This window comes from Salvelinus namaycush, chromosome 32 (genome assembly GCF_016432855.1).
Source record: "Salvelinus namaycush isolate Seneca chromosome 32, SaNama_1.0, whole genome shotgun sequence".
NCBI lineage: Eukaryota > Metazoa > Chordata > Actinopteri > Salmoniformes > Salmonidae > Salvelinus > Salvelinus namaycush.
In genome coordinates, this window is record NC_052338.1 from 14,205,923 (window position 1) to 14,233,601 (window position 27,679).

At 44.8% G+C, this 27,679-nt stretch overlaps 2 protein-coding genes across 3 annotated transcripts; both read right to left on the minus strand.

Moving 5' to 3' along the window:
- Positions 1–585: 585 nt before the first annotated feature.
- On the minus strand, positions 586–18,290 carry LOC120026903 (cleavage and polyadenylation specificity factor subunit 1-like). 2 transcript variants are annotated; one of them, XM_038971638.1, is made up of 35 exons: positions 18,108–18,290; positions 17,454–17,598; positions 17,271–17,298; positions 16,858–16,991; positions 16,574–16,654; positions 16,310–16,458; positions 15,930–16,076; positions 15,600–15,739; positions 15,370–15,480; positions 15,026–15,119; positions 14,303–14,390; positions 13,368–13,520; positions 12,627–12,678; positions 12,200–12,294; positions 12,019–12,093; positions 11,758–11,838; positions 10,113–10,355; positions 9,770–9,911; positions 9,434–9,612; positions 9,176–9,318; positions 8,787–8,976; positions 8,271–8,477; positions 8,052–8,141; positions 7,752–7,907; positions 7,210–7,570; positions 7,012–7,096; positions 6,708–6,849; positions 6,340–6,492; positions 5,889–6,065; positions 2,080–2,146; positions 1,920–1,967; positions 1,627–1,782; positions 1,285–1,414; positions 977–1,115; positions 586–854 (listed from the first exon to the last, which is right to left on the minus strand). In XM_038971638.1, the coding sequence occupies exons 2-35, from the start codon at positions 17,595–17,597 to the stop codon at positions 807–809; spliced, it is 4,428 nt and encodes a 1,475-aa protein (XP_038827566.1). In that variant the 5' UTR covers position 17,598; positions 18,108–18,290; the 3' UTR covers positions 586–806. The 2 variants fall into 2 exon arrangements, with proteins under 2 accessions (XP_038827566.1, XP_038827565.1); XM_038971637.1 differs by having other exon boundaries at positions 17,454–17,622.
- Positions 18,291–18,414: 124 nt separating this feature from the next.
- LOC120026904 (protein mono-ADP-ribosyltransferase PARP10-like) lies at positions 18,415–27,145 on the minus strand. Its single transcript, XM_038971639.1, has 12 exons — positions 27,075–27,145; positions 26,425–26,600; positions 25,943–26,185; positions 24,497–24,727; positions 23,012–24,066; positions 22,507–22,722; positions 21,910–22,048; positions 21,053–21,713; positions 20,143–20,552; positions 19,805–19,938; positions 19,533–19,707; positions 18,415–19,296 (listed from the first exon to the last, which is right to left on the minus strand). Exons 2-12 carry the CDS (start codon positions 26,597–26,599, stop codon positions 18,998–19,000), a joined length of 3,738 nt encoding a protein of 1,245 aa, XP_038827567.1. The 5' UTR covers position 26,600; positions 27,075–27,145; the 3' UTR covers positions 18,415–18,997.
- Between the last annotated feature and the right edge of the window lie 534 nt (positions 27,146–27,679).

A 27,679-nucleotide genomic window follows, 5' to 3' on the forward strand; every position in this document is an offset into this window, starting at 1 on the left:
CGTCCTCCGAAGCACAACCCAACCAAGCCGCACTGCTTCTTTAACACAGCGCGCCTCCAACCCGGAAGCCAGCCGCACCAATGTGTCGGAGGAAACACCGTGCACCTGGCCCCCTTGGTTAGCGTGCACTGCGCCCGGCCCGCCACAGGAGTCGCTGGAGCGCGATGAGACAAGGATATCCCTACCGGCCAAACCCTCCCTAACCCGGACGACGCTAGCCCAATTGTGCGTCGCCCCACGGACCTCCCGGTCGCGGCCGGCTGCGCCAGAGCCTGGGCGCGAACCCAGAGACTCTGGTGGCGCAGCTAGCATTGCGATGCAGTGCCCTAGACCACTGCGCCACCCGGGAGGCATGTTCATCCCTTTTTAGGAAATATTTGGTTATCACTCAAGCACCCACCTAATGTATAAAATGCTAACTGCAAAAGCTAATGCTGCTGAAGAAATACCTTTTAAAATTGTATTCTACTTTAAATAAAGTGCCGTACCTCCCCTTGAAATTATTTTTCTCTTGTAAATAATGCATTGATGTCCATGATATAATTTGAGATTTGCATGTTACAGGTACAGATCTCAAATCTGTGAACCTAAAAGACCAAGCTGATTATAAAGGCAATGTACAATCCACTTTTTTGTAATAGTTTACTTACAAAATATTCTGAGAAACATGTCTACGAACTCCTTATGACTGAACAAAATTGATTAAACGCATAAAAGTTTCCATACAGAACATAGATACCAAAAAGCCATTTCATATAAAACAGATGGAAGATACTAGGTCTCACACGTAGTCAAGGATGCTGCTCTCAGAAATGAGCAGTCACCCTGTCAACCTCAAGGAGATCATCCAAGATCTGAAACGGAAAGAAATACTTCATTCAAACATCTCATAACTAGTAGTGATTTGGACCACAATTGATTAAGATGGGGACGATACATTAAGATGCTAGTTTTGTAGAGAACTAATAATACTCACTATATCAGAGGTGGTGCCAATCTTCTTGGCCAGCTCACTGCGCTCCATGGTGCTGAGGTACAGGTACTTGTTGAGCAGCTCTCCATCCAGAATGTTCCGCACCGCGTTCTGGAGCTGCCGCCGGTCAGCGTGCAACATCCTGAAGGACAAGATCCAAAAACATAGTTTTAGTCTATCCAAAGTGTCAGCTTTCTAAAAATAAATAAAAAGCCAATTGAAAGCTTAAAGTATTTAAGTGTTGCCTACTTTAGAGGCATGGGGAGAATGATAACCACAACAGTTATCAGTGACCTTGTGTGGTAAGTTACCTGAATGCCTTGGGGTTTAACCCTGCGTGGTGTGGCAGCATGGTGGTGAGAGCATTCTGCAACATCAGCAATCTGCGGTAGGTCTTCTCCTGCATGGGCAGCAGCAGCCCGATGCCACCATCCAGAGTGGCTGTAGGGAGGGAAGAATTACTGCTAAAGCTCCTCTAAATCCATTTTGTTTTTACATTTTAAGCTACTGACAATATCATGTTCATCCTTCTGAGAACATTATACCAAGAGGAGCATTTGATCAGGCCTACTGAAGCAAGATTTTCAACAGACAACCCTTCACAGCTTCTTCTACCCTGTATCGGTCAATTCAAAGTCAAAATTGTGTCCTACCAAACCATGTGATGTGCTTGTTGTCCCAGGCCAGGGTCTTCTTGGTGGCTGTGTCCAGTGCCCCTCGACAGGGCATCCTCCAGAAGGCGTTGACATGAGCTCCCACGTTAAAGTCTGCCCTCCTCAGCAGACGCATGCCCCCGAAACTCTCCTTAGCTACAGCAGGACGCAAAGTACCAGTTCAGTGATCATGACACGGTGGAGCTGCAGTTTGTCATCACACATGACCTCTGCCTTTATTTGATATTGTGATGTTTGTGGGACAGTATTACCCCGTTTCCGTTATCACTTACCTTCAGGCAGATACATGTACACCGATATGTTCTGATCTCGGTCGGACACTGAAACAGAAAATAAGTTTACTTTGAGAGGTCTAGGCATATATAGGCTCCATCCAAAGAGTTAACCAGGATAACACTACCAGGCTAACTACCAAAGTTATATAAACCTTACCCAAGAATCCCAGCTGGTTGTTATCCACCATAAACTCTACACTGTAGACCTCCAGAGGCTTGGCGTCCTGGGGAACCAAACACAGCAACAAAACCATTAAGACAGGGGTCCCCAATTACATTCAGCCGTGGGCTGATTTTTCCTTGAGCGATGGTCGGGGGGCAGGAACATACAATAGTTAAATAATTTGTACATTACAAATTGACCACAAGAATCCAAAACAGATAATATTTGACAAAAACAGAATCATTTTTAACCTTGATTACATTGGGATATGATCAGATATGCCTCTATAAGTAAGAATACTAAAATCACTGAGCTCATTTCCTAGTGATTTTACAGTCTTTCCAAGAACAAAAATGTGTTATATACATACATATATACATACATACACAACCGTTCAAAAGTTTGGGGTCACTTAAAAATGTCCTTGTTTTTGAAATTAAAGCAATTTTTTTTGTCCATTAAAATAACATCAAATTGATCAGAAATACAGTGTAGAAATTGTTAATGTTGTAAATGACTATTGTAGCTGGAAACTGCAGATTTTTTATGGAATATCTACATAGGCGTACAGAGGCCCATTATCAGCAACAATCACTCATGTGTTCCAATGGCACGTTATGTTAGCTAATCCAAGTTTATCATTTTAAAAGGCTAATTAATAATTAGAAAACCCTTTTGCAATTATGTTAGCACAGCTGAAAACTGTTGTTCTGATTAAAGAAGCAATAAAACTGACCTTCTTTAGACTAGTTGAGTATCTGGAGCATCAGCATTTGTGGGTTCGATTACAGGCTCAAAATGACCAGAAACAAAGAACTTTCTTCTGAAACTCGTCAGGCTATTCTTGTTCTGAGAAATGAAGGCTATTCCATGCGAGAAATTGCCAAGAAACTGAAGATCTGGTACAACGCTGTGTACTACTCCCTTCATAGAACAGCGCAAACTGGCTCTAACCAGAATAGAAAGAGGAGTGGGAGGCCCCGGTGCACAACTGAGCAAGAGGACAAGTACATTAGCGTGTCTAGTTTGAGAAACAGACGCCTAGCAAGTCCTTAACTGGCACCTTCATTAAATAGTACCCGCAAAACACCAGTCTCAACGTCAACAGTGAAGAGGCGACTCCGGGATGCTGGCCTTCTAGGCAGAGTTCCTCTGTCCAGTGTAGGTTCTTTTGCCCATCTTAATCTTTTCTTTTTATTGGCCAGTCTGAGATATGGCTTTTTCTTTGCAACTCTGCCTAGAAGGCCGGCATCCCGGAGTCGCCTCTTCACTGTTGACAGTGTACTACTCCCTGTGAAGGTAGTACACAGCGTTGTACGAGATCTTCAGTTTCTTGGCAATTTCTCGCATGGAATAGCCTTCATTTCTCAGAACAAGAACAGACTGACGAGTTTCAGAAGAAACAAAGAACTTTCTGGACATTTTGAGCCTGTAATCAAACCCACAAATGCTAATGCTCCAGATAGAGTGATGGTTGCTGATAATGGGCCTCTGTACATGAATGTACATATTCCATTAAAAATCAGCTGTTTCCAGCTACAATAGTAATTTACAACATTATCAATGTCTACACTGTATTTCTCATCAATTTGATGTTATTTTAATGGACAAAATATATATATACACTGCTCAAAAAAATAAAGGGAACACTTAAACAACACAATGTAACTCCAAGTCAATCACACTTCTGTGAAATCAAACTGTCCACTTAGGAAGCAACACTGATTGACAATAAATTTCACATGCTGTTGTGCAAATGGAATAGACAAAAGGTGGAAATTATAGGCAATTAGCAAGACACCCCCAATAAAGGAGTGGTTCTGCAGGTGGTGACCACAGACCACTTCTCAGTTCCTATGCTTCCTGGCTGATGTTTTGGTCACTTTTGAATGCTGGCGGTGCTTTCACTCTAGTGGTAGCACGAGACGGAGTCTACAACCCACACAAGTGGCTCAGGTAGTGCAGCTCATCCAGGAAGGCACATCAATGCGAGCTGTGGCAAGGTTTGCTGTGTCTGTCAGCGTAGTGTCCAGAGCATGGAGGCGCTACCAGGAGACAGGCCAGTACATCAGGAGACGTGGAGGAGGCCGTAGGAGGGCAACAACCCAGCAGCAGGACCGCTACCTCCGCCTTTGTGCAAGGAGGAGCACTGCCAGAGCCCTGCAAAATGACCTCCAGCAGGCCACAAATGTGCATGTGGTGTCCTTTTTTGTGTGTGTGTGTATATATGTGTGTGTATATATACACACACACACACACATATATACACACACACACACACAAAAAAGGACACCCTTTCAATGAGTGGATTTGGCTATTTCAGCCACACCCGTTGCATCAAATTGAGCACACCGCCATGCAATCTCCATAGACGAACATTGGCAGTAGAATGACCTTACTGAAGAGCTCACTGACTTTCAATGTGGCACCGTCATAGGATGACACCTTTCCAACAAGTCAGTTCATCACATTTCTGCCCTGCTAGAGCTCCCCGGTCAACTGTAAGTGTTGTTATTGTGAAGTGGAAACGTTGAGAAGCAACAACGGCTCAGCTACAAAGTGGTAGGCCACACAAGCTCACAGAATGGGACCGGCGAGTGCTGAAGCGCACAGCACGTAAAAATCGTCTGTCCTTGGTTGCAACACTCACTACAGAGTTCCAAACGGCCTCTGGAAAAACATTAGCACAAGAACTGTTCATCGGGAGCTTCATGAAATGGGTTTCCATGGCCAAGCAGCCGCACACAAGCCTAAGATCACAATATGCAATGCCAAGCGTCGGCTGGAGTAGCGTAAGGCTCGTCGCAATTGGACTCTGGAGCAGTGGAAACGCAGTCTCTGTAGTGGTGAATCACGCTTCACCATCTGACAGTCCGACGGACGAATTCTGGTTTGGCGGAATCCAGGAGAATGCTACCTGACCGAATACATAGTGCCAACTGTAAAGTTTGGTTAAATGGTCTGGGGTTTTTCATGGTTCGGACTAGGCCTCTTAGCTCCAGTGAAGGGAAATATTAACGCTACAGCATACAATTACATTCTAGACAATTCTGTGCTTCCAACTTTGTGGCAACAGTTTGGGGAAGGCCCTTTCCTGTTTCAGCATGACAATGCCCCATGTGCACAAAGCGAGATCCATACAGAAATGGCTTGTTGAGATCGGTGTGGAAGACCTTCACTGGCTTCAACCCCATCGAACACCTTTGGGATGAATTGGAATGCCGACTGCGAGCCAGGCCTAATCGCCCAACATCAGTGCCCAACCTCACTAATGCTCTTGTGGCTGAATGGAAGCAAGTCCCTGCAGCATTGTTCCAACATCTAGTGGAAAGCCTTCCCAAAAGGGGGGAGCAGCAAAGGGGGGACCAACTTCCACACTTGGGGGGAGGGGAGGTGCAAATCAAATCACCCACGGGCCGAATTTAGCCTAATGAGGAACCCTGCATTGAGAGAAGAGTCCCTTAAGACTCAGAACACTGGCATGAAGAACGGCCCTGATCATTTAATCATCCCCTCCAGCACAGCACTGCTCTCTAGAGGATAAACTCAACACACACAAAACGCTGGGATCCCACAGGGGAACAAAGACAGTGCTTTCTTTCATCCATGAACAGAGCCCTCATCGGGGATGTACAGTTAAAACCATAAACAACAAACTAACATAGAACAAAACAGCTCAGAGAATGATCATCAGAGAGTCAGATGATGCTAAATCACGTGCCACTTAAACACAATACTTTGAAGTTGGATTGACATCTCCCCTGTGTTACTACTTAAGTAGTCCTGTAGCCTTGCTGTCTTACCCTGCTAATTAGCGAAAGAGTCTTACTCTCAGGCTGGTATCTGAGCAGAGAGATGCTCTTCATGACGTCAGCTGCCACGATAAAGTTCTTGATGCTAAACATCTGGTGGATGTAAAGCTGGGTGTCGATGAAGGCCATGCCTGTCAGGTCGTTGTCCTTCAGACTCCACAGAAAGATCTAGACAGAGAGAAGAATAGACAGATGCATCGATCACAACCAGGACTTTGTCAGAGGGTTACAGGAGAGATTGTTGAAGTACTGTACCTGTGCTCCTTAAAAGGCCTTTCTGACCAGTTCTTATAATAAATGGCTAATTCAATATCAAAAATACACTCAAGTGCAACATGTTGGCCACACAATGAAAACAATGTCAATCGGAACAGAGAGGTGGGTGGGAAATACATCTAGATTGGGATATCTGAAGCGGTATAGTCAGAGATGGGTCTGTCACCTTCTGTCCGATGGCAGAGACTAGATATCCGCTGCAGTGACACAGAGCTGTGACCGGTCCCTTCTGCTCCTTCTCATACAGAACCTTGAATTTGTTCTTCGTCAGGGGCTGACCAGGTTCCGGGACCACCTCAATCACATCCAGGATCAGGATCTGGACAACAGTAGAGAGAGAAATAAGTCCACACTAAAATCAACATCATGATTTCAAAAGGCATCATCTGTCTGTCGGACTCCGTAATAGGTCCTGAGTTTCCTGACGAGGACAAACTCTGGACCCTACTTTAGACTATAACTTACAGCACATAACTAGGGCCCAAAAGATATTCCTGGTTCTAGTTAGTAGTCAGAGTAGTGTTGGTGACTCACCCGGCCCCTACAGGTGACCTCCTCCCCCTGCATGAGACAAGTACCAGCAGCTATGTATCCCTTCAGCCCAGACACCGTCTCTTGACTCCTCAACGCCACAGTCTTCATACACGTCACATGTTCCCACTCATCCAGGTCAATTCTGACCAATATCAGAGAGAGGGAGGTCAGAACAGACACCCACTAATACGCCCTAGATGCTTAAATATAAAAGATATCTATATCAATATGCATCAGCTCTATAATGAACATCCCTCAGGTTAGAGGCCACGCTGCAGTGAGCTGCAGTAGCTACAGTTGTTACCGTGTGTTAGGGATGGCCTCCCAGCTGACAGGAGATATGAGCTGAATGGAGAAATTCTCCTGCTGAGGAGGAATGTAGCGCTCGTCTGAAGAGACAAACAACACAAAGGAATTTTAATGGCGAAAGAATGAGCGAAGTATTAAACCAGTGAGAAAGTGATGTGCACGTCATGGAGACTAATGCATATACTGGTCCCACCTCTGTCTATGGTCTCAAACTCCTTCTCCTCTCCGGTCATTCTGGGTATGCGAGTGCAGGGGTCCTTCACGCTGGTGCACACTGCATACACCTTGGACTCCACATGGTAGGACACATAGTGAACGGTGCACCTCAGAGGAATCTTCCTGACTGGCCAGGGGGCGTCATACGACAGGTACGTGGGTAGAACACTGATCCTCAGCTCGCCCTGCTTGTTGAAGTAGAGGAAACCTTTGGGGCAGTTGATGTTGTGGAAGGGGGAGAAGGACTCGATTGGTCCGTCGATTGTCATGGGGTGGAGCCTCAACGCCCCCCGTGATGTCACCAGCATCCAGTGAGGGGAGGGGCCACAGATGAACACCTGACACACAAACAAGGAAACATCATGAGAACCTACAGAACTACAGTATAGATATATAAAGTCTGTGTGGACAGCAGTACCTCTCCTTCAAGATGTATCCGGCAGGGAACCTGAGTATCTAAAAGCGTACCCCTCGTTACCCATGATGTAGATATAGTCCTGTAGGAAAATAACCTCTTACCCCAGAGTAACCAGAGATGTCCTCAAAGTATCTGAACCTGGCCACACGACCTTTGACCACCGCTGGCCCCTCCTCGCTAGGACCAGCCTGACCTTCAGCCTTCTTATCTTTCTTCACCTTCGACTTCTTCTCCCGGAAGTTGATGTTGTGGGGCATCTGAGAAGAGACAGGAGAACAGTTGGAAGACATAAATGATCAGTGTTGAATGGGCATTTTAAGACTGGTTTCCTAGACACAGATTAAGCTTAGTCCTAAAAAGTTGACTAAACTTTGCTTGTCCAATGGCCTTGCTCTTCTTACCTTCTTGAAGCGAACCTTCAGGTTGCTCTGAGCCTGCTGCTGGTCATATGGGAATGCTTCATAGATCAGAAGCTCCTGTTCAACATGGACCTGGGAAAGAAACGCAACATTAAACCTCAGATCTATCTAAAGCAATTTCCCAAATTGAGATCAATGAAGTACCACTGCTACATATTCTGGTGTTTTCATTCTACTTTAATACCTGTACTGAAAACTCACCAGGAGGTAGGGTCTGCAGTGGTTGTTGCCGAGCGACACCAGGGCCACTTCTTTGACCAAAGGGATCTCTCCCTGTCGTGTCACTTCCTCCTTTTTCCCCTCCCCCTGGGCTGCTGATTGGCCGGCGGAGCTGTCAACCAACACTCTCTGGCCAACAGGGAAGTTCTTGACCAGGAACACCAGTCTCCAGTCAGGTAGCTGGTAGATCTAGAGAACAGGAGGACGTCGTTTTACTATTAGCTCTGTCCTGTAGAAAATGTTCACCTGTCGGTTGTGGTGACACTCGTTGCTATGGCCACTGAGTTCTTGTGAATTTCTGAACATAAGTTTAAAGTCCCCGGGCTTTTATCCAACCTCTAAAATGGCACCATAGTATAAATGTTGGCATTAAACAGTATTAGAATTGTAACAGCTATGTAAATTAAGTCAACTAAATGATTATGATACAATACAAAAAGTGTATTGATACAGCTATTACTAAAATTGTGCTGATAAAATAGAGACATTGATCCTAACCTCCATGACGCCGTTCTCGCGGACCATCATGCACCAGTGTGTAGGTTCAGCTCGTCCCGACCTCCCCTCGGACCCCCCACCCAGGGCCCCAGAGGGGCGGTAGCCGGGGTGGGACTCGTCCTTGGTGGGGGTGATGCCTGCTGGGTTACAGTCTCCATATAACATCTCCTCTTCATCATCCACTGTGTTACTAAAGAGGAGACATGGAAGAGAGAGCTGTACTAATAAACTCTGAGGTGAGACAGTGCTTCCACTGTCTAAAGAAATGAGGTGCAGCCCAAAAGCGTAGTGTCCACGGGGACAGCTGACATATCTTTCATTCTTCAGTTCAAAACAATCTACTTTATTCAAAAACATCCTGCCTGAGGTCCTATATGATTGGCTCTTACCTGAGATCCTGCATGATGGTCTCAGTTTCTGATTGGCTCTTGAACATGGTGTCTTGATCCTTGGTGTGACAGGTCTGCTTGTTCTCTGTGGTGAACATCCCGCTGACGTCACGGAACGTACACAGCGTAATCACTCGGGGTTGCTGCACGGGGAGACAGAGAGAGTCACCGGTCTGACAATCTTATTTTTTCACTCATCCATCGGGTTGTAATACTGCCTGGCTTAGTTGTACAGTACAGGATATAACCGTGACTCACAGCAGCTATCTGTGGTTTCTGCAGGGCCAGCCGGTGGGTCTTGCCCATGTAGGAGTCGGTCTTCAGGACGAACATGGTGACCACTCCGTCTGCCGTCATGATGACCACATAGGGGTCCGCTACGGAGCACTGCACTATGGGAGAACCCAGGTCCACCGGGATGAAGTGCAGCTGGGTCACTGGAAGGAACGTCAATCAATTAAATGTATTTCTGAAACCATTTTTACAGCAACAGTTGTCACAAAGTGCTTTCCAGTCAGTGAAAGAGTACAAGTGAGAGGTAGGGACACAGAGTATTAGGGATTATTTGATTGAAAGATGGACAGATCTCTCTACCTCCTTCCAGTAGCCGTATGCCCATGGGGGAGACCTGGATGATGTATTTGTTGTCTCCGATGTTCCCAGCAAACACAGTGGGACCCTGGGTGGCGAAACCACTGGTGTCCAGCTCCATGATCTCCTGGCCCGTCTGCAGGATCTAGAGAACCACACAGGAGGGGTTCCAGTTACCTTCAATAGACCTCAATCATTACCCTTAATCAACATCACAGACTCAATCTAAACATGCTGGAGCTCCGTAGAGGAGGAAAAAGCTCCCTTTCAGACTGCTGTGTAGAGCGGAGTGTGTCTAGGGGTGCAGTGTGTACTGTACTGTGTAGAGGTGAGGTGGGAGGTGTACCATGGTGGAGTCCTCTCTGCTGAGAATCAGGAAGCCATGTTTTTTCTTGTCGCCCTCCACTGGCGCAAGCTCCGGCTTCTCCTCCTCCTCCTCCTCCTCATCAGGGGTCTCACCCTCTTCCTCCGTCGCCGGAGGCTTGTCTTTCTTCTTGCTTTTCTCCTTCATCTCATTGGAGATGACAGTCCACATGTCATGGCAACCTGGCAGCTCAAAGGTGGTGACCACCTGGGGACGGATGCTCCTCTGGAAGGGGCCACACAAAACAGTCATCAATAGTCGCAGAACAATGGCCAGAGGGAAAAACTGAATCCTCAACTCTCATAGCTGACTCTGAAAATAGCAGCTCTTCACATTGTTTTCTGGCAGCTACTTCTAACGCTTAATATTGCCATTGAGAAAATTCTAAACAAAACGAGACATGACCTTTTTCAAGGGCAGTCTCGCAAAAAGATGCATTCTTGCATTCTAACTACCCGCTATTCAAAGCGCTCTGAACAAATTAAGGGAATCGTTCACAAACATTGGCACATTCTAAAATCCGATGATAGTCTTGGTAATGTGTTTTCAGACCTCCCCTTGGTCGTATTTTCGCGGGGCAGAAATCTCAGAGACCAGTTGGTTCACTCTGATTTACCACCCCAAGATATTCCTGAACAACGTCTATTTGCGCCCCTACTGGATGGAAATGGCTGTGCTCAATGCAATGGCACTTATAAATGCAGATCCTTCAAACACCCACAAACAGGGAAATCGATCCCAATCAAAGGTGTTATTACGTGCTCCACTAAGGCAGTTATTTATCTTATAACTTGTCCTTGTGGTAAAAATTATGTGGGTAAAACAAAGCGTGAATTAAAAGTACGTATCTCAGAGCATCGTAGCACCATTAGGTGCCAAAACTTGACCTACCCAGTTGCGGCCCACTTTTTGGAGGCAGGCCACTCGATTTCGTCTCTGCGTTATATTGGCATCGAACATGTCACCCTCCCTAGGAGAGGGGGTGACCTTGATAATTTATTGTTAAAACGAGAGGCTGCTTGGATCTTTAACTTAAAGACCCTTGCTCCCTTCGGTCTCAACGTGGACTTTGATCTGAAGCCATTCTTGTGATTGTTGTGATTGTTGTGACTTTGCCATTGTGGTTGTTTGTAGGCTTGTGTGGTCTTAAGTGAGTCTATGATCGTATGCTATCCATTTGTATTTATTGTATGCTGCTCTTTCTATGCCATTTTAATATTTGAGAAATTTTAACCAATGATATTAGGCCACTCTTGGCCATGATTACAGACACCTGTGTGTCTTGACACTATATATAAACGAGTCATCCCGCAGTGTCTGTGATTGTACCCTGATGAAGACAGCTTGCCTGTCGATACGTTGGTAAATTAAATATTTTTGCATCTGAGCTCCTAGAGTGTGCGGCTCTCCTTTATTTTTAAGTTTTCTACTCCGCTAGCCAGCACCTCGCCTAAATAGGTGTGCGTTTATTTTTCTTCTAGCTACTTCTAACGCGCCACGAACAATCAGTGGTCTTTCTCTGTAGCACCGTCACTGAACCTGAGGTAGATAGGCCTCGCCACCACAGGTCTCAGTGCAGCCACACACACGCTCAGAAATACAGAGACCGGTTGAGGAGATTATTTACCTGAAGCACGGACAGACCCCCGTTCTTCCCAAAGCCAGAACACACCACTATCTCCAGGTCAGGCTCTGGGTTGGTCTGGAACTGTGGACACAGAAACACCAGAGACAGGGCTTAGTGCATCTTACTGTTAGCATAGCAAGGTCTTGAGAAAATAACTTGGTACAGGTATTGGATATTAAATCAGTGCTTTCACAAATACAACACAACCATGATGGACATCATGACTGGAGGATAGAAACATCTTTTGTGAATTAAAAGTACCTCTTCGGAGAGGAAGGCTGGCTCCCCCATGGACGCACCAGCACATGGTCCGATGTTCAATATGCTGTCACACACCTGGAGGCAAATATAGGAAAACCATATTGTAAAGACTGCAATAATCAAGACTAGAATATGAATAATAAACTGATAAATATTATACTGGGGTAACAAGGGGTCCTACCTCAAAGGAGTAGGTGGCCAACTGAGTGCCAGACGCCACTTCGCTCCCGTACACCTCAATTTCATCCACCTCATCAGGCAGTTGGTTCTTACCAGCTGGATAGAGGACATGGGAGGAAACACATTATTTATAAAAATAAAAACATTATGGGTGACCATATCACCTCAGTTAGTTCCAAACATATGTAAAGGGTAATATGCAAGACACAACCAAGACATTGTAATACAAAGCCTAGTGGTTAGAGTGTTGGGACAGTAACTGAAAGGTTGCTAGATCGAATCCCCGAGCTGACAAGGTAAAAATCTGTCGTTCTGCCCCTGAACAAGGCAGTTAAACCCACTGTTCCTAGGCCGTCATTGCAAATAAGAATTTGTTCTTAACTGACTTGCCTAGTTAAATAAATAAAATACAACAACTGTCCAAATACCTGTCAAGTTGGTAGAGGAATCAATTCTCTTCTTTTTACTGGGAGGTTCCTCCTGGAATGATCAAATTCAAGTTAATTCTGCAATTTATATCAGAATACAGACATAGAAATGTGTATCAGCAACTCATTTAGCATTTCTGTTTACAAAATGGACACTGGGCCGGTAGGTAGCCTAGCGGTTAGATCGTTGGACCAGCAACTGAAAGGACACTGGCTTGAACACCCGTGCCGGATTTTTCATCTTATTTTTTTTTTTATCTGTTGATGTGCCCTTAAGCAAAGCACTTAACCCTAATTTGCTCCAGGGCCACTGTACTACAATGGCTGACACTGTAAAACAACACATTTCACTGCACCTATCCAGTGTGTGTGACAATAAAACATCTTATTTTTTCAGGGGTGAACTATAATATGCGACATCATCACATATTAAGTGGCATATTTCCACGTCTTTGACTAGCAGATCAGTCACAATAGCAGTTGAAGTGCTAAAAATCTGTTAATACGTGGAACACGAGCACAGAAGAAGGGCAGCGACCGCTACTTGTTTTTGAAACATCCTCTTTTGGCGACATTTACAACTGGCTACATTTTGAAGCTCAATTTGATCAACTTTGCCTTGACTAGAATCTATAAATCTATGGAATCTTTACATTTTTTACAGAATCACTCACAGCAATATGCCACAGGGTCCAGACTGAGGAGAATATCTACATAGGAACTAAAATCAAACCAACTCACCTGCTTCTCCTCATCGGTCTCCTCGTCCTTCTCTTTGTCCTCCTCCGCTGGTGGTTTCTCTGGATTCTCCTGGTACTTCTCTGTGTATTTCAGCAAGAGGCTGTTTCCCAGCCGGGACCCCAGGAACAGATACCCAGGCTCCATGGTCATCATCTGGGGAGGAGAAGAGACAGGGGCGAGGAGAAGAGACAGGGGCGAGGAGAAGAGACAGGGGCGAGGAGAAGAGACAAGTGCGAGGAGAAGAGACAGGGGCGAGGAGAAGAGACAGGGGCGAGGAGAGGGAGAAGAGACAGGGGCGAGGAGAGGGAGAAGAGACAGGGGCGAGGAGAGGGAGAAGAGACAGGGGCGAGGAGGAGGAGAAGAGACAGGGGCGAGGAGGAGGAGAAGAGACAGGGGCGAGGAGGAGGAGAAGAGACAGGGGCGAGGAGGAGGAGAAGAGACAGGGGCGAGGAGGAGGAGAAGAGACAGGGGCGAGGAGGAGGAGAAGAGACAGGGGCGAGGAGGAGGAGAAGAGACAGGGGCGAGGAGGAGGAGAAGAGACAGGGGCGAGGAGGAGGAGAAGAGACAGGGGCGAGGAGAAGAGACAGGGGCGAGGAGGAGGAGAAGAGACAGGGGCGAGGAGGAGGAGAAGAGACAGGGGCGAGGAGGAGGAGAAGAGACAGGGGCGAGGAGGAGGAGAAGAGACAGGGGCGAGGAGGAGGAGAAGAGACAGGGGCGAGGAGGAGGAGAAGAGACAGGGGTGAGAGGTGGGGAACCTTTATAGTTCCACAGCTCCTCTATGACCAGTTCATTCTTGGCCAACCATTGGCAGCAGACTGAGAACATCACTGCACTGCATTCTTCACACCTAAGTGAGTCTGTGTGTGTGTGTGTGTATACCACCCCTTCTATGCCAACAACTCTCTCTCTCTTCCCAGCTACTGTATCCTACTTACACATGTGGTGAGGACGCTGGCAGCAGCCTTGTCAAAGTGGAAGGCCCGGACACTTCTCATGCCATCAGTGATCAGGGTCAACACATAGCTGAGGAGAGAAGACAGGCACAGTCAAAGCATGACTCTTACAAGGTTATGAAAAAATACAATGCCATTCTAGCTGTTGCTACACAATGCAGTTATTGCTACTATGCCACACCAATTTGAGGGCACAAATAAATTGCTTTAACACTGTCTAATAAAGCAGTTATGGCTAATAAATATACACTGAACAAAAATATAAAAAACGCAACATGTAAAGTGTTGGTCCCATGTTTCATGAACTGAAATAAAAGATCCCAGAAATGTTCCATATGCACAAAAAGCTTATTTCTCTCAAATTGTGCACAAATGTGTTTTCATCCCTGTTAGTGAACATTTCTCCTTTGCCAAGAAGCTGATTAAACAACATGATCATTACACAGGTGCCTTGTGCTGGGGACAATAAAAGGCCACTCTAAAATGTGCAGTTGTCACACAACAGGGCCTAATTTATTTATTTGAAATGACTAATTTCCTTATATGAACTGCAACTCAGTAAAACCTTTGAAATTGTTGCATGTTGTGTAAATTTTTTTGTTCAGCATACATAGCTAATAAATTCCATCACAACTGTTGTGGGCTCTATTCCATCACAACTGTTGTGGGCTCTATTCCATCACAACTGTTGTGGGCTCTACTCACATCTCTCCTCCCATTAGAGAGATGACCATCTTATCAGAACCGATGAAGGTGGACTGGGAACAATCTAGTGTGATGTTCACCTCCTCCTGTATACCTGAAACACCAACACACACGATTTATCAGCCTTATTAGAATACATAATAATGGCTATTACATGCTTACAACATGTTATAAAGCTTTATATCTGCAGGTATATTGCAGTGTAAGTGTTACCAAATTACTTCCCTAGGCATGGTATAAATGTCTTAGGAATATTAAATAGGCTGAGTGGCTTTCTTTTCTATATGCAGGGTGAGCTTGAGAACACTGATGTATGTGTGCTATTGTCCTCAGTCAGTACTTACGCAGGGGGAAGGCGGTGGTCCCAGTGGTCTGTGTGTTGAGTGACACTCCATATGGAGGAACACTCTGGTTGAGGTATAAAAGGGAGTTGACAGCAAACACCACCACACCACCTAGAAACAACAGGAATAAATTCACATTCTGAGTCATGATATGATCTAGAAACTGATCATACAAGTCTCTTCATATGTAACTCAGAATATAAGAACCCATAAATGGAGTGAGTGATTACCAATGGGCTTGGGCACAGCCATGACCTGTGTGCAGTCAAAGGGCAGGTTGCTGAGGGACCAGATGACAGGGTGAACCTTCTGCATGATGTTGAGAGAGATGGCTACGATACTGCAGGTGTCCTGTCTCACTGCTACACGCCTGGAGGAGGAGGACATGGTCAGACTAGAGCTGCACACCACAATATTACCAGTCATAAACAGGTCTGAACAAGACATGACTAAGTTCCTAGCCTTCTTCCTGTTAACTCATCAGCAGACTTTTGTTTAGGGGGGCAGTCTCAGACAGACAGACGGAACAGAGAGGACAGGTGCCGTTGTGGTGTACTGACCCAGGCCACGTCTGGTTGGGCTCATACAGGATGAGCAGTGTGGGTTCATAGTAACCGTGGAGGAACTTCATATCGACAATGTTCAGAAGCTTCTCATCCAGCTCACGGACATCGATGATGTAGCTGGGAAGAAAGCTGGACTTGGGCCTTAAATCAGTGGTAAAATAAAACATGAGTCAAGATGACTGATAAGAAATCATCAAATGCAAAACCCCTCAAAGAACAGTTACTACAACTCAAGAGTGCATTCTATGGGTATCCTAAATATCACAACGAGGTGCTATGATTTTAGGATTCTCTGGAAAAACAGTGGCAAATGTTACTGAGTGGTCTATCCTAACTAAATAAATCAAATGATGAAATGAAATATGTCTACATACCCTTCCACTACTCCCTCCTGTTCGTCAGTAAGTGTGTCCTTTCTGAATGGCAGCACCACCAGCTGGGTGCCATACACCAGCATCACAGCACAGCGGTTCTCTGGGTCCACACGGACCATGGGGATGTGCAGGTTCTGTACAAACCCATCCTGGAGATAGAACAATTATGGAATAAGATACAACTTTTTCATATATGCTCATCTTAATAGTAATTTGCAGATTATGTATTTGAATGTTTTTCAAGCACAGTTCATTTCCTCTTACCCTCAGTTCTGGCTCCTCAAAGAAGTGAAGCGAGAGAGTCTTCAGATCATGTGTTCCTGGATCATACTCCACCACTGACAGCTGGAGTAAACAAAACCAGGACACTGTAAACAGCAGTCAGAGACATTTTCTAGGACAGGTTGCTTGCACCTACTACGTGTAGCTACTGCCACATGGTAATTGATAACATTGAAATGTAAAGAATAAGTAGGCTAAAGAAACCTGGAAAATTAAAGCTGTGAGTTCAGGATTAGTAAAACAATCAATCTAGATGTCTCAGGTACCTTAGCATCTTTGAAGCTGAGCAGGAGAGCATCTCTGTTGGCTCCTACCAGCTGAACAGAGGCCATGGACATGACGTTACCGAACAGGGAGAAACAAGCCACCTGCTCAAGCTTCTCCTTACGACTCTTGACATCTGCAGAGAACAAGGAAAAGATCAAGAATGTGTCAAAGAAGAAATCCGATGTCAGAGACAGTCTGTCAGAGACTAATGTTGGCATGTGCATGTCTGAGGAAGGCTGACACCATAATAATAGTATACAGTGTGGTTCACTAGTCTCTCTAGAGTCTACAGACAGGTTGCCTCCGACAATGTTACCAATGTTCCAACATAGTATAGTGCTTTTGCCCCGGTCTGGGATTAGCTGCTCATTCACCAGAATGTTGCTAGATTGCAAGCCAGTTTTGGACATACCTGGTGATTTGTCTGTCTTTGAAGCGTTCTGAAATATGAAGACAAAGATGTAAATAAATAAACTGGATGTCATGAAGGAAAAAACATACTCCCCACGACCGGTAGCTACAATTTATTTATCTGATTGTACTTTTGATCAGTGATTGAGGAACGAAAGACGACCACGGCTAAAAGCTACTTTACCTCCACATCGTGAATGACCCTGTAGACGTAAAGCTGAGATGTTCCAGCGACGACCAGGTTCTTCTCCTCGTTGGAGATGAAGTTGCAGTAGACAGAAAACTCGATGGCTGTGGGGGAGTGGGCTTGGCGGTACACGGCATACATCCTGCAAGCAGCACACCCTAAGCACCTTAATAACGTTACAGCAGAGTTAATAGCTACATATAAATCTGAAAACGCATTATATTAGAAGACACGTCTAAGGATATTGCACCAGTACTACTTAGTTAGATTTTTTTTTTTAAATCAAAGTTAGCTAATACGTTGCACACTGTAGCTAAACATATTGGTGTCAGGCTTAAATACAATCCAGGGTTGATTGTTAGCAAGCTAGCTAGCTGGTCAATTATGTTTTAGCTGGCTCGCCTGTCTGCGAACGTTACTTGCCTGGCTCGTTGCGGAACGAAGCAAATGTTACTTTATTTGGGAGAATACTAGTTATACTATTTTTCCATTTAGTTGGGTAGCTAGCTAAAGAGTTTTAAAATAACGTTAGCTAGCTAGTTGGCATAGCCGTTTGGCTCACTTGCCAATGGTCCACTAGCGTCGGTTAGCTGGATAGCTTGCTAGCTAACGTGCTTCAAGCAGGTGTTCAAATTGATCACATAAACCTACCTATTACGAACAAGCTACGATAGTTTCCAGTTTGGGTCTTGCCTTTCTCACTTTTATTACAGCATAATTCAGTTCACAAAAATAGTGTGGTTAATCAATGACTGTAGCTATACATTGATTAAAGGCTGAAATTATTTCCATTCAAACATTTCCCAGGCTGCCATTCGACCCAAAATGCGCAGCTAAACTGAATTCGTCAAGAAAAAGCAACCAGGCAATAATAGTTCCTATCTTCATTGAAAGAATGTGTGTACGATTCAAATCTCACCCATGTTGCAGTTGTGTGTACACAAAAATAAATAAAACAGACAGGACAAGAGTTTAATTGAACATAAATCAAATTAACGCCACCTTTTAACCCAAAGTAAATGTAAAGGACAAACAGGCTATCTTTCCCTCAGATGGAATAGAATAAATATAAAAGTAAGGCAACATAATAAGTAAAGTCAATGTTTGGCTCTGCAAGACACATTACCAGTTAAATGCATTTATACAACCGTGGGGTCTAATCCTGACTGCTGATTGGTTAAAACCGCATTCCACAGGTAAAATTCCATGTAATACCATTGGAGGGTCGTTATGCGTTTCATTGATTATAAAGATCAAACTAAACAATTAAATATACGGTTGTAGTCGAGAACATTGCATTTGAATAATTCGTGATTCAATTGCACTGTGAATTAATGGCTATATTGTCTCATAAATAAAACAGCAGCGGCGTAAACAAGTTAGAGAAACTAAATTAAGATGTATGATTAAAGAAACACAATGCACAGTATTTTTCAAATAGAATTCCCATGAATCCTCTTCCCAATAGGGAAAAATGTAAAAACACTATGCCGAAACAGAGTTAGTGCATTTTTGGATATTAATCCCACTCCTTCCTTCCCTCAGCGATTAATCTTCTGACATGTGATGAGATACTCAGGGTAGGCCTGTGTGTCGTTGAAGATAACAAACAGAGAGGGGTTGTCCATCTTATCCGCCACGCTGTCGTATCTGAGGGGTATCTCAGAGCTCTCCTTCAGAGGAGCAGCCTTCATGGAGTGACTGCCCTGAGTGAAGTCCCCAGTAAGCACCTTGGTCACAAACACAAACTTGTGTCCGTCTGCGTTGGGGGGAGAATACTGATCCTGGACAGACAGGGCCGAGTTCACAGCAAAGTAGACCCCCTGTCCATACACAGTGGCTGCAAAGAGAAACCAAAACAAGAGAATAAATTATTACAGAAAGAGATACAACAGGCCAAATTAGTACAAAGTATAACCCTTGACCGTAGACGATGGCTGCAGAGAGACCAGGATATACAAGAGGCCACATTATTACAAGTCTACATGAAAATAATGCTAAAATGAAGTGAAATAAAAAAAAGCTGATGAACTACTGTGAGACACACAAAAAAAACAATCATTAGAAAAGCCTTACCATTCTTTCCACAGAAGCTTCTGTTGAAGCCATGAACGCAGATCTCTTTCACACTGGTCTCACTTGTGCCGTGGTATAGCGTCCGCTCCACTTCTGGGTCATTGGCACTCTGATTTATACTAGCCTTCTTCAATCTATACTGGTTGTAAAGGAGCCTATTCATCAGCTTCTCAACCTGGGAAATGCGATTAACAGAGGAATGGCTTCTGACGTCACTGATACAATACGAAGTTAATGGTTAGTTGCTGTTGACATCGATAGATCCTACATACCTTAATGATTTTGATTCTGTTGTGGTACTCATGTATGGAGTCGTAGAAGTCTTTCACAACATCCTGGAACTCATCAGAATCCTCGTTCACTCTGGACGTTTCAGGCAGGTTGGACAGTAGACTGTAGTTCTCATCTGAAAAACAGTGCAACATATTGTAGCAATATAAGTGCAATATAGCATGACGGAAAACGGTGCAACATATTAAATAGCTTTGTTAAGATAACAGGGATATTGTGTGAGTAATTAAATAGCATCTCACAAATCTAATTCTTATTTACCAAAAAATAAATAACATAAGAATAAGCTCACATACAGTATTTGCAAAGTTCTCTTTACCTTGTATATCTGAGTACAAGTCTTCTGAGCTCAGCATCTTCCTGGAGATGGTTACTGACTTCCCAGAAGTCACGTTGTACTCTTGCATCTTCTCAAAGTTGATGATGTGCGGCAGGTTGTTGAGCAGGATGTCGATCTTTTTCTGCCTCATCTTCCAGGCGTTCTCCATAAACACTGTCGCCTCCGGAGCGTACGCGGTCTTTGTCCCTGACGACGCTGGGTCGTGCCACAGCCATTGCACCGTCCGCAGGATGTCAGCGTCTGACGTCGTTGTGGATATCCTCCTCAGCAGGAGCTTCATGTCCGGCATCGCCCCGGTAACAAAGTCTTTGAACCCGGAGATGGTTGCCGTGGTTCCCTGGATGGTGACCTCCACGGCATGTTTCCTCTTGATGAGGTCCAGACACCTCCTGATTGGTTGATTGATTACATTTTTTTGTAAATGTAAAAAAAATGTGCTTGCGGGCACCAATATTGCAAATTCCATATGATATCTTTTAATATTGATATGAGCAAGGCATATCGTAATCTAGGTTTATTCTTAACCTACACCATTCTGTAAAATGAATACTGTACATGACTGTTCCTGCAGGCATAAAACAGATCTTTTCACAGGCTCTTGAGTTACCATAGTTAATTGCCTGCTGATGGGCCATCAACTGTGAATGGGTTTCCCCTTGTATTCAAACCAGTTAGGTAGGTTTATACCATCAGAACACACCTGTCCCAATGGACAATCCGCAAGCAGTTGTCTGGACTTCAAATAAAAGTAAACATTTCACAACGTATTTTCTATGAACCGATATGATATTGAATGGAAAAAATGCAACTGACATCGATATAGATTTTCCATATCGGTGCACATTACTATAAAAAAACACACAGTGTACACACAGACATACACACGTACCTGTGGTACTGAGACAGGCTCCTCAGGCTGCGGTGCTCTAGCTTCTCCTCATGCTTTCTCAGGGTGACCTTCTTGTTCAGGGCAATGTCCACTCTGATCAGGTCACAACTGTAGCCAGCGAACACAAAGATTGTTGCCGTGTTGGCTGACTGGATGGCCTCCTGCAGAGACACCTGGACAGCCTGATCGAGGTGTGAGCCAGCAGCAGGGAGGGAAGAGGTAGCCATGGCACCATCGTCACCATCATGCCGAGTCATCTTCGTCATCTTCTTGGACAGCTCCAGAACCTTCTGCAGCTCCTCCTCCTCGGTCAGGGACCTCTTTGTGGTTTCCATTGAGTACTGGATGGCCAGGGACATCTGGGCCTCCTCGTCCAGGGTAGAGGAGAGTTGCGTGGCCCAGGACAGCCCTCCGTCCTGGGCAACCAGAGGAGCAAGAGCACCCTCATCATCATTACCCCCTCCCTCCACTAGCAGCTCTGTAGCCTGCTCCTCCATGTCATTGCTGTCTCTGTCTGGGCCCTGGTCGGTGCTGGGGGCAATGGGTTCCCCGGCCGTATACAGATCCTCCTCAATGTCAGTGGTTCTGGTCAGACTAGAGAGGCCAGAGTCCACCATCTCATCTATGGCTGAGAACAGCCTCTTTGCTTCCTCTAGAAGACCTGGGATCAGTACATATGTTTTCAGTGATTGCAAAACAACAATGCCAATAGAATAACTCCCTTCTCTGAAGATTATTCTGGCCACTGTGCTTCCATATGCTCTTCAGGGTCTAGGCTGGGTACAACACTTAAAATTTAACACTTAAGAATTTTTTCAAATATATGTGATCGCTATGAGAATAATGAAAGTATGTACCTATGTCTGGAGTTGAGAGGTCGTTGGAAGTCTGGTTAGTATGCGTCAGAACTGATGTGGAAGCCTGTAAGGAACCATCTGAGGACCTTCTCTGGAAGCTCTGATGGGACGTCATATTCCACGCAGCCTCAAAGATGTCCTGTAGGGAGATCACAAAGCTAGAATACACCAGAGACATACTGTATATAGACATACAGAAATATATAAATACACACACATATATAGTGGACAGAGGAAGCTGGTGGGAGGAGCTATAGGAGGATGGGCTCATTGTAATGGCTGGAATGGAATAAATGGAACGGCGTCAAACATGTGGTTTACATATACTTGATACAGTTCCGTGAATTCCATTCCAGCATTACAATGAGCCCATCCTCCTATAGCTCCTCCCACCAGCCTCCTATGATCTCTGAACTACACCATTTGCCTAACTATGCTTATCCAAACAATGTAGAGGAACAAATTCATGGCACAGAAAACAAATTGCATTATACATCCATGTGTAGATGTTTATCATTCGGCAACCTCATTTGTCAAGTGAATTAGTAATGATAGTAAAAGCAGCAATATTAATATTGTCATCATTGGGCCAGCTACCTCGTTCTCCAGGGGTTCCCAGTGCACCTTCTCCATGTTGATGTAGACCTGGAACTTAGCCTGCATCTCCCTGAGGATGCTGGTCCCCTCTCCCTCCTGGATGAGGAACCGCGCCACGCCCGGTTCGTTCACTGTGATGGTTCTGGTCACGATGGACGACACCACGCCCCTCAGAACCTCATCAGCCATTTGACACGCCCCTGCGTTGCCGTGGATCTACCAATCACAGACATGACGAGTATGAAACGCTGTATAAGATCATTATTCACAAAGACATTGGATACCCTTTTCACACTAGCGTGCCAACCTCAACCGTACTGTTCTGGCTCCGATATTTTATTTTCACATTGTCCTCTCCAGCACGTGTAACCAGGCCAACCCAGTACAGCTCAGCTTGACTCAGTTGTGTGAAAAGGGTATGAGAGGATTACTGCATATACTGTGAATTAATTTACATAATGCAAGGGAATGTTTTTATGATATTTCAAAAAGGTAAAACACCTACTCGGAGTCCACAGACGCCACGTGCGTCCAGAGGGAAGATAGACACCTGGTCCATATCAGCCAGTAGCTGATGATGGTGGGTCTGGATGTACTTCAACATGCCTGGCTCCATAGAGATGATAGCCTCTGTTTCAATGGGTGTACTGAGGAACTCAACTATCTTAGCCTGCTTCTCCTCCTCCAACCCTCTCAGAGTCAGGACATCTAGCTGTCCCCTCTCTGACACCTTAGCAGAGCAGAGACCCAGAGACTGGAGGAAGCCAGTCCACTCCTGGGCGTACAGCATACACTCATACTCTCTGTCCACGGGGATACTAAAGTCAGACAGCAGGGTCTTCAGCAAGCTACACGCCTGGCTCACCAAGCTGAAAGACGGAGACGTTACCACAACAACGCAGTCCGACACTGTGTACACGGAAGGCAGTCCCTTGTCCTTCAACGTCTGCAGCAGCTTGTCTTTCACTTCCTGTTTGGCCAGGAAGTGGGCCTTCTCGGGGTCAAAGGTGAGATGAGCCTGGGCCACACCCCCAAGGAACTCCAACATAGCGTTCTTCAGCTGCTCCAGCCCCAGCCGGTCAGACCCGGCCATGTGGACCCCGTCTTCCTTGATCTGGACGCTACAAGCTGGGTGGGCCAGCTGAAGGCTCTGGAGCAGGGGACTGAGCAGGAGCAGCGCAAGTTTCACTGGGTCAGGGACGGGGATGTGGCTCGACATGGCCTCTGGGATCGATGTTAGGTCCTCCATGCCTCCCTGGACTGCTGTTGCCTGGGACACAGGGTGGGACAGAAGGGGAACCAGGGGCTCAGAGGTAGCCTGATGGGAGGACTGAGAATGGTCACTGGTACTGGCTGCAGGGAGAGAAACAGTCTGCGATTGCCCACCACTGTCTGTCTGCGGTGTGTTCATTGTGTTACTATCGGATGTTCCATTCACAGGGGTCAGGGGAACGGTCAGAGGTGAGGAGGTGTCCTCTGATTGGAGGAAGGAGAAGTAAGGCCTGACCATCAGATCCATCTTCTCGAGTTTGTGTGATTGTTTAAGGACACGTTCCACTGCTGTTAGATGTAATAAGGAAGGGAATAAAACACATTCAACAGCTACATAGAACTTGCATGCTTTATAGCCATCAAACTCAGATCTGGATCTCGAAGCCAGTTCCAGTACATTCTTCCCTTCTTATCAGGGACTGATTTAGACCTGGGATACCAGGTGGGTGCAATTAATTATCAGGTAGAAGAGAGAACCAGCAGTACTCCAGACCCTCATGGTAGGATTTGAATACCCCTTCTTTATAGCTTTTATGTTTCATTAACATACAACAACATTAGTACTTTAAAATGGATACAACAGCTACAACAGAAATGCTTGTATACAAATGTACGAAGTCATTTTTTTCTACAGTAGAAAACATAACTTACATTCAAAACAGACATTCGGTAGACACACAGTACATTAAAAACATATAAGTCTATGTTCAAAACTTACAGTCAAAGTCCAGGAAGGAGACCCTGGCAACCCCCTCTGACATCATGGTGACTTCCTTAACTTCACCGCCCCCGCCCCGTTGGCTCTCCAGGTACAGATTGAGCATGTCTGCTGTGATGCTGGGGTGCAGGTTCTCCACTAAGATGGAATCAGTCTGATCTATCTGTTCCAGAACGATCTGCGCTCCATCCAGAGGCTTCTTAGAAATCTTTGTGAAAAGCTTCTGGAAGTCTGTGCATGCAAAATAAGGAAGAATACACACATTAACTATAAAGTATGCAAAAGCATAGCCACTTAAAATACATTCATAATTATATTGTTTGTCAAATAATTTAAATTACTTAATCTATGGTTTTAAGTAGGCCTATAGTTGACGGTTAGAAGCATTTGATTTTGCAATGGAATAAGCCTACATTATTTTGGATTTGTGTGCCCATGAGAAGAGTTTCACGGTGAAACATAATGAAATGTTACGTAGGCATTGTTACACTTATAGTGCATGTTCCGAGATCGCCAAGATCCATGATTCGTACAGGGTTCAAGTTCAATGTTTTTATTCAATTGTTAAATGCTTACTAGTGACAAATAACACTGTCAAATGTCATTAATGTAAGGAAAGAAAGGTAGTGTTTTATGTCACACAATCTGGGAAGAATCCAAGCATTAACTCATGAATTATGGACAACTCATGAACGAGGGTGTCCCCTCAGGCTGATTCAAATCATTTATTTAATTGAATGTAGGCTACCTATTCTAGTAATTTGACCGTGCGTGTTAGGGTGACCATCACATTTTCCCGGGACGGTTTCAGCCCATTTCAAGTGTCCCAACTTTTCTGGCTACAAAAAAAATATTTTTGTCAGCAAGACGCATAAATTAATGTCAGCCTAGTCGATGGAAATCGCTAAATGTCATTAGGAACACTTTCTGGGGTTTTGTAAGAGATGTCTATTTCCAGTCATCAAATTCCACAAGCATACATCCAGTTGGAATGCTGGAATTATTTTGAAGTGGACGAACATGCCTACTTTTTGAAGTGATTCGTTTGACAATCAGATGAAAATATGACTTGCTGTGTTCATGCCACATTAAAAGGTAAGACATTTTTAACATTTAAAGTATGTCTTTATTATTAGGCCCAAAAAATTATTTTGTGCAAGTGCATGCACTCAATACAGACACCCCCCAAATGTCATGGTGTAAATTGAACTCTGCATGTCTGTTTGTGATACTACAACATCAAAGAAGTTACTGCAAACAAACTGTTTTTTCCCCCTTCTGACATTGCACACACGATAGAAGAGCACAATGTGTACTACAATGTTTTTACAACGCTGCACGATATTCCTCAGCACGCCAACAAAAACAAGAGTGGTGGGGCGGCTTGTGATGCCGTTTCCCCCTACTGTGGATTCCATCTTTGAACTTGATAGGAAAACCCCTAACCTTTATTGAAGGCCTGGCGGAAGTGTACTAGGACCAGGTCCATGCCAGGTGAGGGGTACAGAGTGTACTCGTCTATGTCCATTCCCATCATGTTCTCTACATACAGCTCCACCAGCTCCTGACTGGTGGTTGGGTTAACCCCCCGCAGCAACAGTCTCCATGGATCCTTACACGCAGGCTTCCTCACGGTCAACTCAGCGTTGTGCAGGACATGGGGTCCTTTAGACAGGACCCTTGCTGCAACTGTCAATCAAACACAGATATAATCAGAATACTATGGATGGCAATGGAGGAATTGTTTTTGGTACAATAGTATCATTCATTTGTGGACCACAGGAATACTAGCTGTTGCTAAGACATCAGCTAATGGGGATCCAGATAAAGAATGAATCATGAAGATGTTGTGTAGGTACATAGGAAACTTATTAGCCTTCAACATTATATCAGATTACAAGAATTACACAGACTGAATCCATTCTTACCCTCTGCCTCTTCAAACAGTAATATGGCCCGGCTTCCTTCCAGCTCCACAGACACCAGACTACCTCCTCCAGAACGACGCTTGTTTTCAAAGTACAAATACAGCAGCTCATCGTCCACCTCCTCAGATACCCCCAGTACCTCCACTGTTCGGTTCTCTTGGCTTTCAACAGACATCCTGACATACATACAACACAGGAATAATCCATGGGGTTGATTGACAATCTTTACAACTTTTATCTTGGCTTTCTAACGGTGAAGAGAATAGACTACTGTATTGCAAAGCACAAGGTGAAAGTATCATAGCCAACAGACAGGGCCTAGTGTGAGCACACCTGCAGCCAAGTGTGTATTGGTCACAAAATATGTCCTATTTGGCTGCAAAAGTAGAGTTAAGTTATTGACTTAAACACAAATAAATCGCTGAATATAATACAATGTGGGGGATTTTTTGTACATTCGTTCTCATTTTCGAATAAATAGAAACCATCTTCGACGTACAACAACGCAAGCAGCACGAAAGGCAAATGACACAATTGCATAATAAAAAGGAATAATAACTCTCGCTGGGTATAAATATAAACTCGTCCAGTTAGTTGTCTGGCGATTTTTTTAAACACACATTTATTTGCAGTTTGTCAGGAAAACGTACCTTATATACAAGCATTCTCAGATCATGACGCCCGGAAATGTTTTCACTTGCGACTTCCTGGTTGTTCGCCATGCCACCGGGTAGCGGCGCTTTTGCGCCAGCTACAGGATTTATGAATTACACTTACAGTAGCAAGGCCACTTGAGTATTTTATTTTAATTGAACCTTTATTTAACTAGGCAAGTCAGTTAAGAACAGATTCGTATTTACAATGATGGCGTACCCCGGCCAAACCCGGATGACGCTGGGCCATATGAGACTCCCAATAACAGCCGGATGTGATACAGCCTGGATTCGAACCAGGGACTGTAGACCGCTGCGCCACTCGGGAGTAAGTAGGCCTAATTAGTCAGAATATCCTAATTGGTTAAATATGCAAATATTCACGGAACATGAATGGAGGGGGAGAGAGTCAGAGGACGCTGATGATTCTAGCTGGGTCATGTTCATGACTGCAATGTAGTTCAACACTATAATTTGTAGCCTAATGTATGTATGTATGTATGTTTATACCTTAATCCTTCAACAAGAGAGTCTCAGGAGAGCAAAGATGATATTGTCATTATGCTCTTGTGAAGCAGAGCCATTGGCAAATAACACAGTTT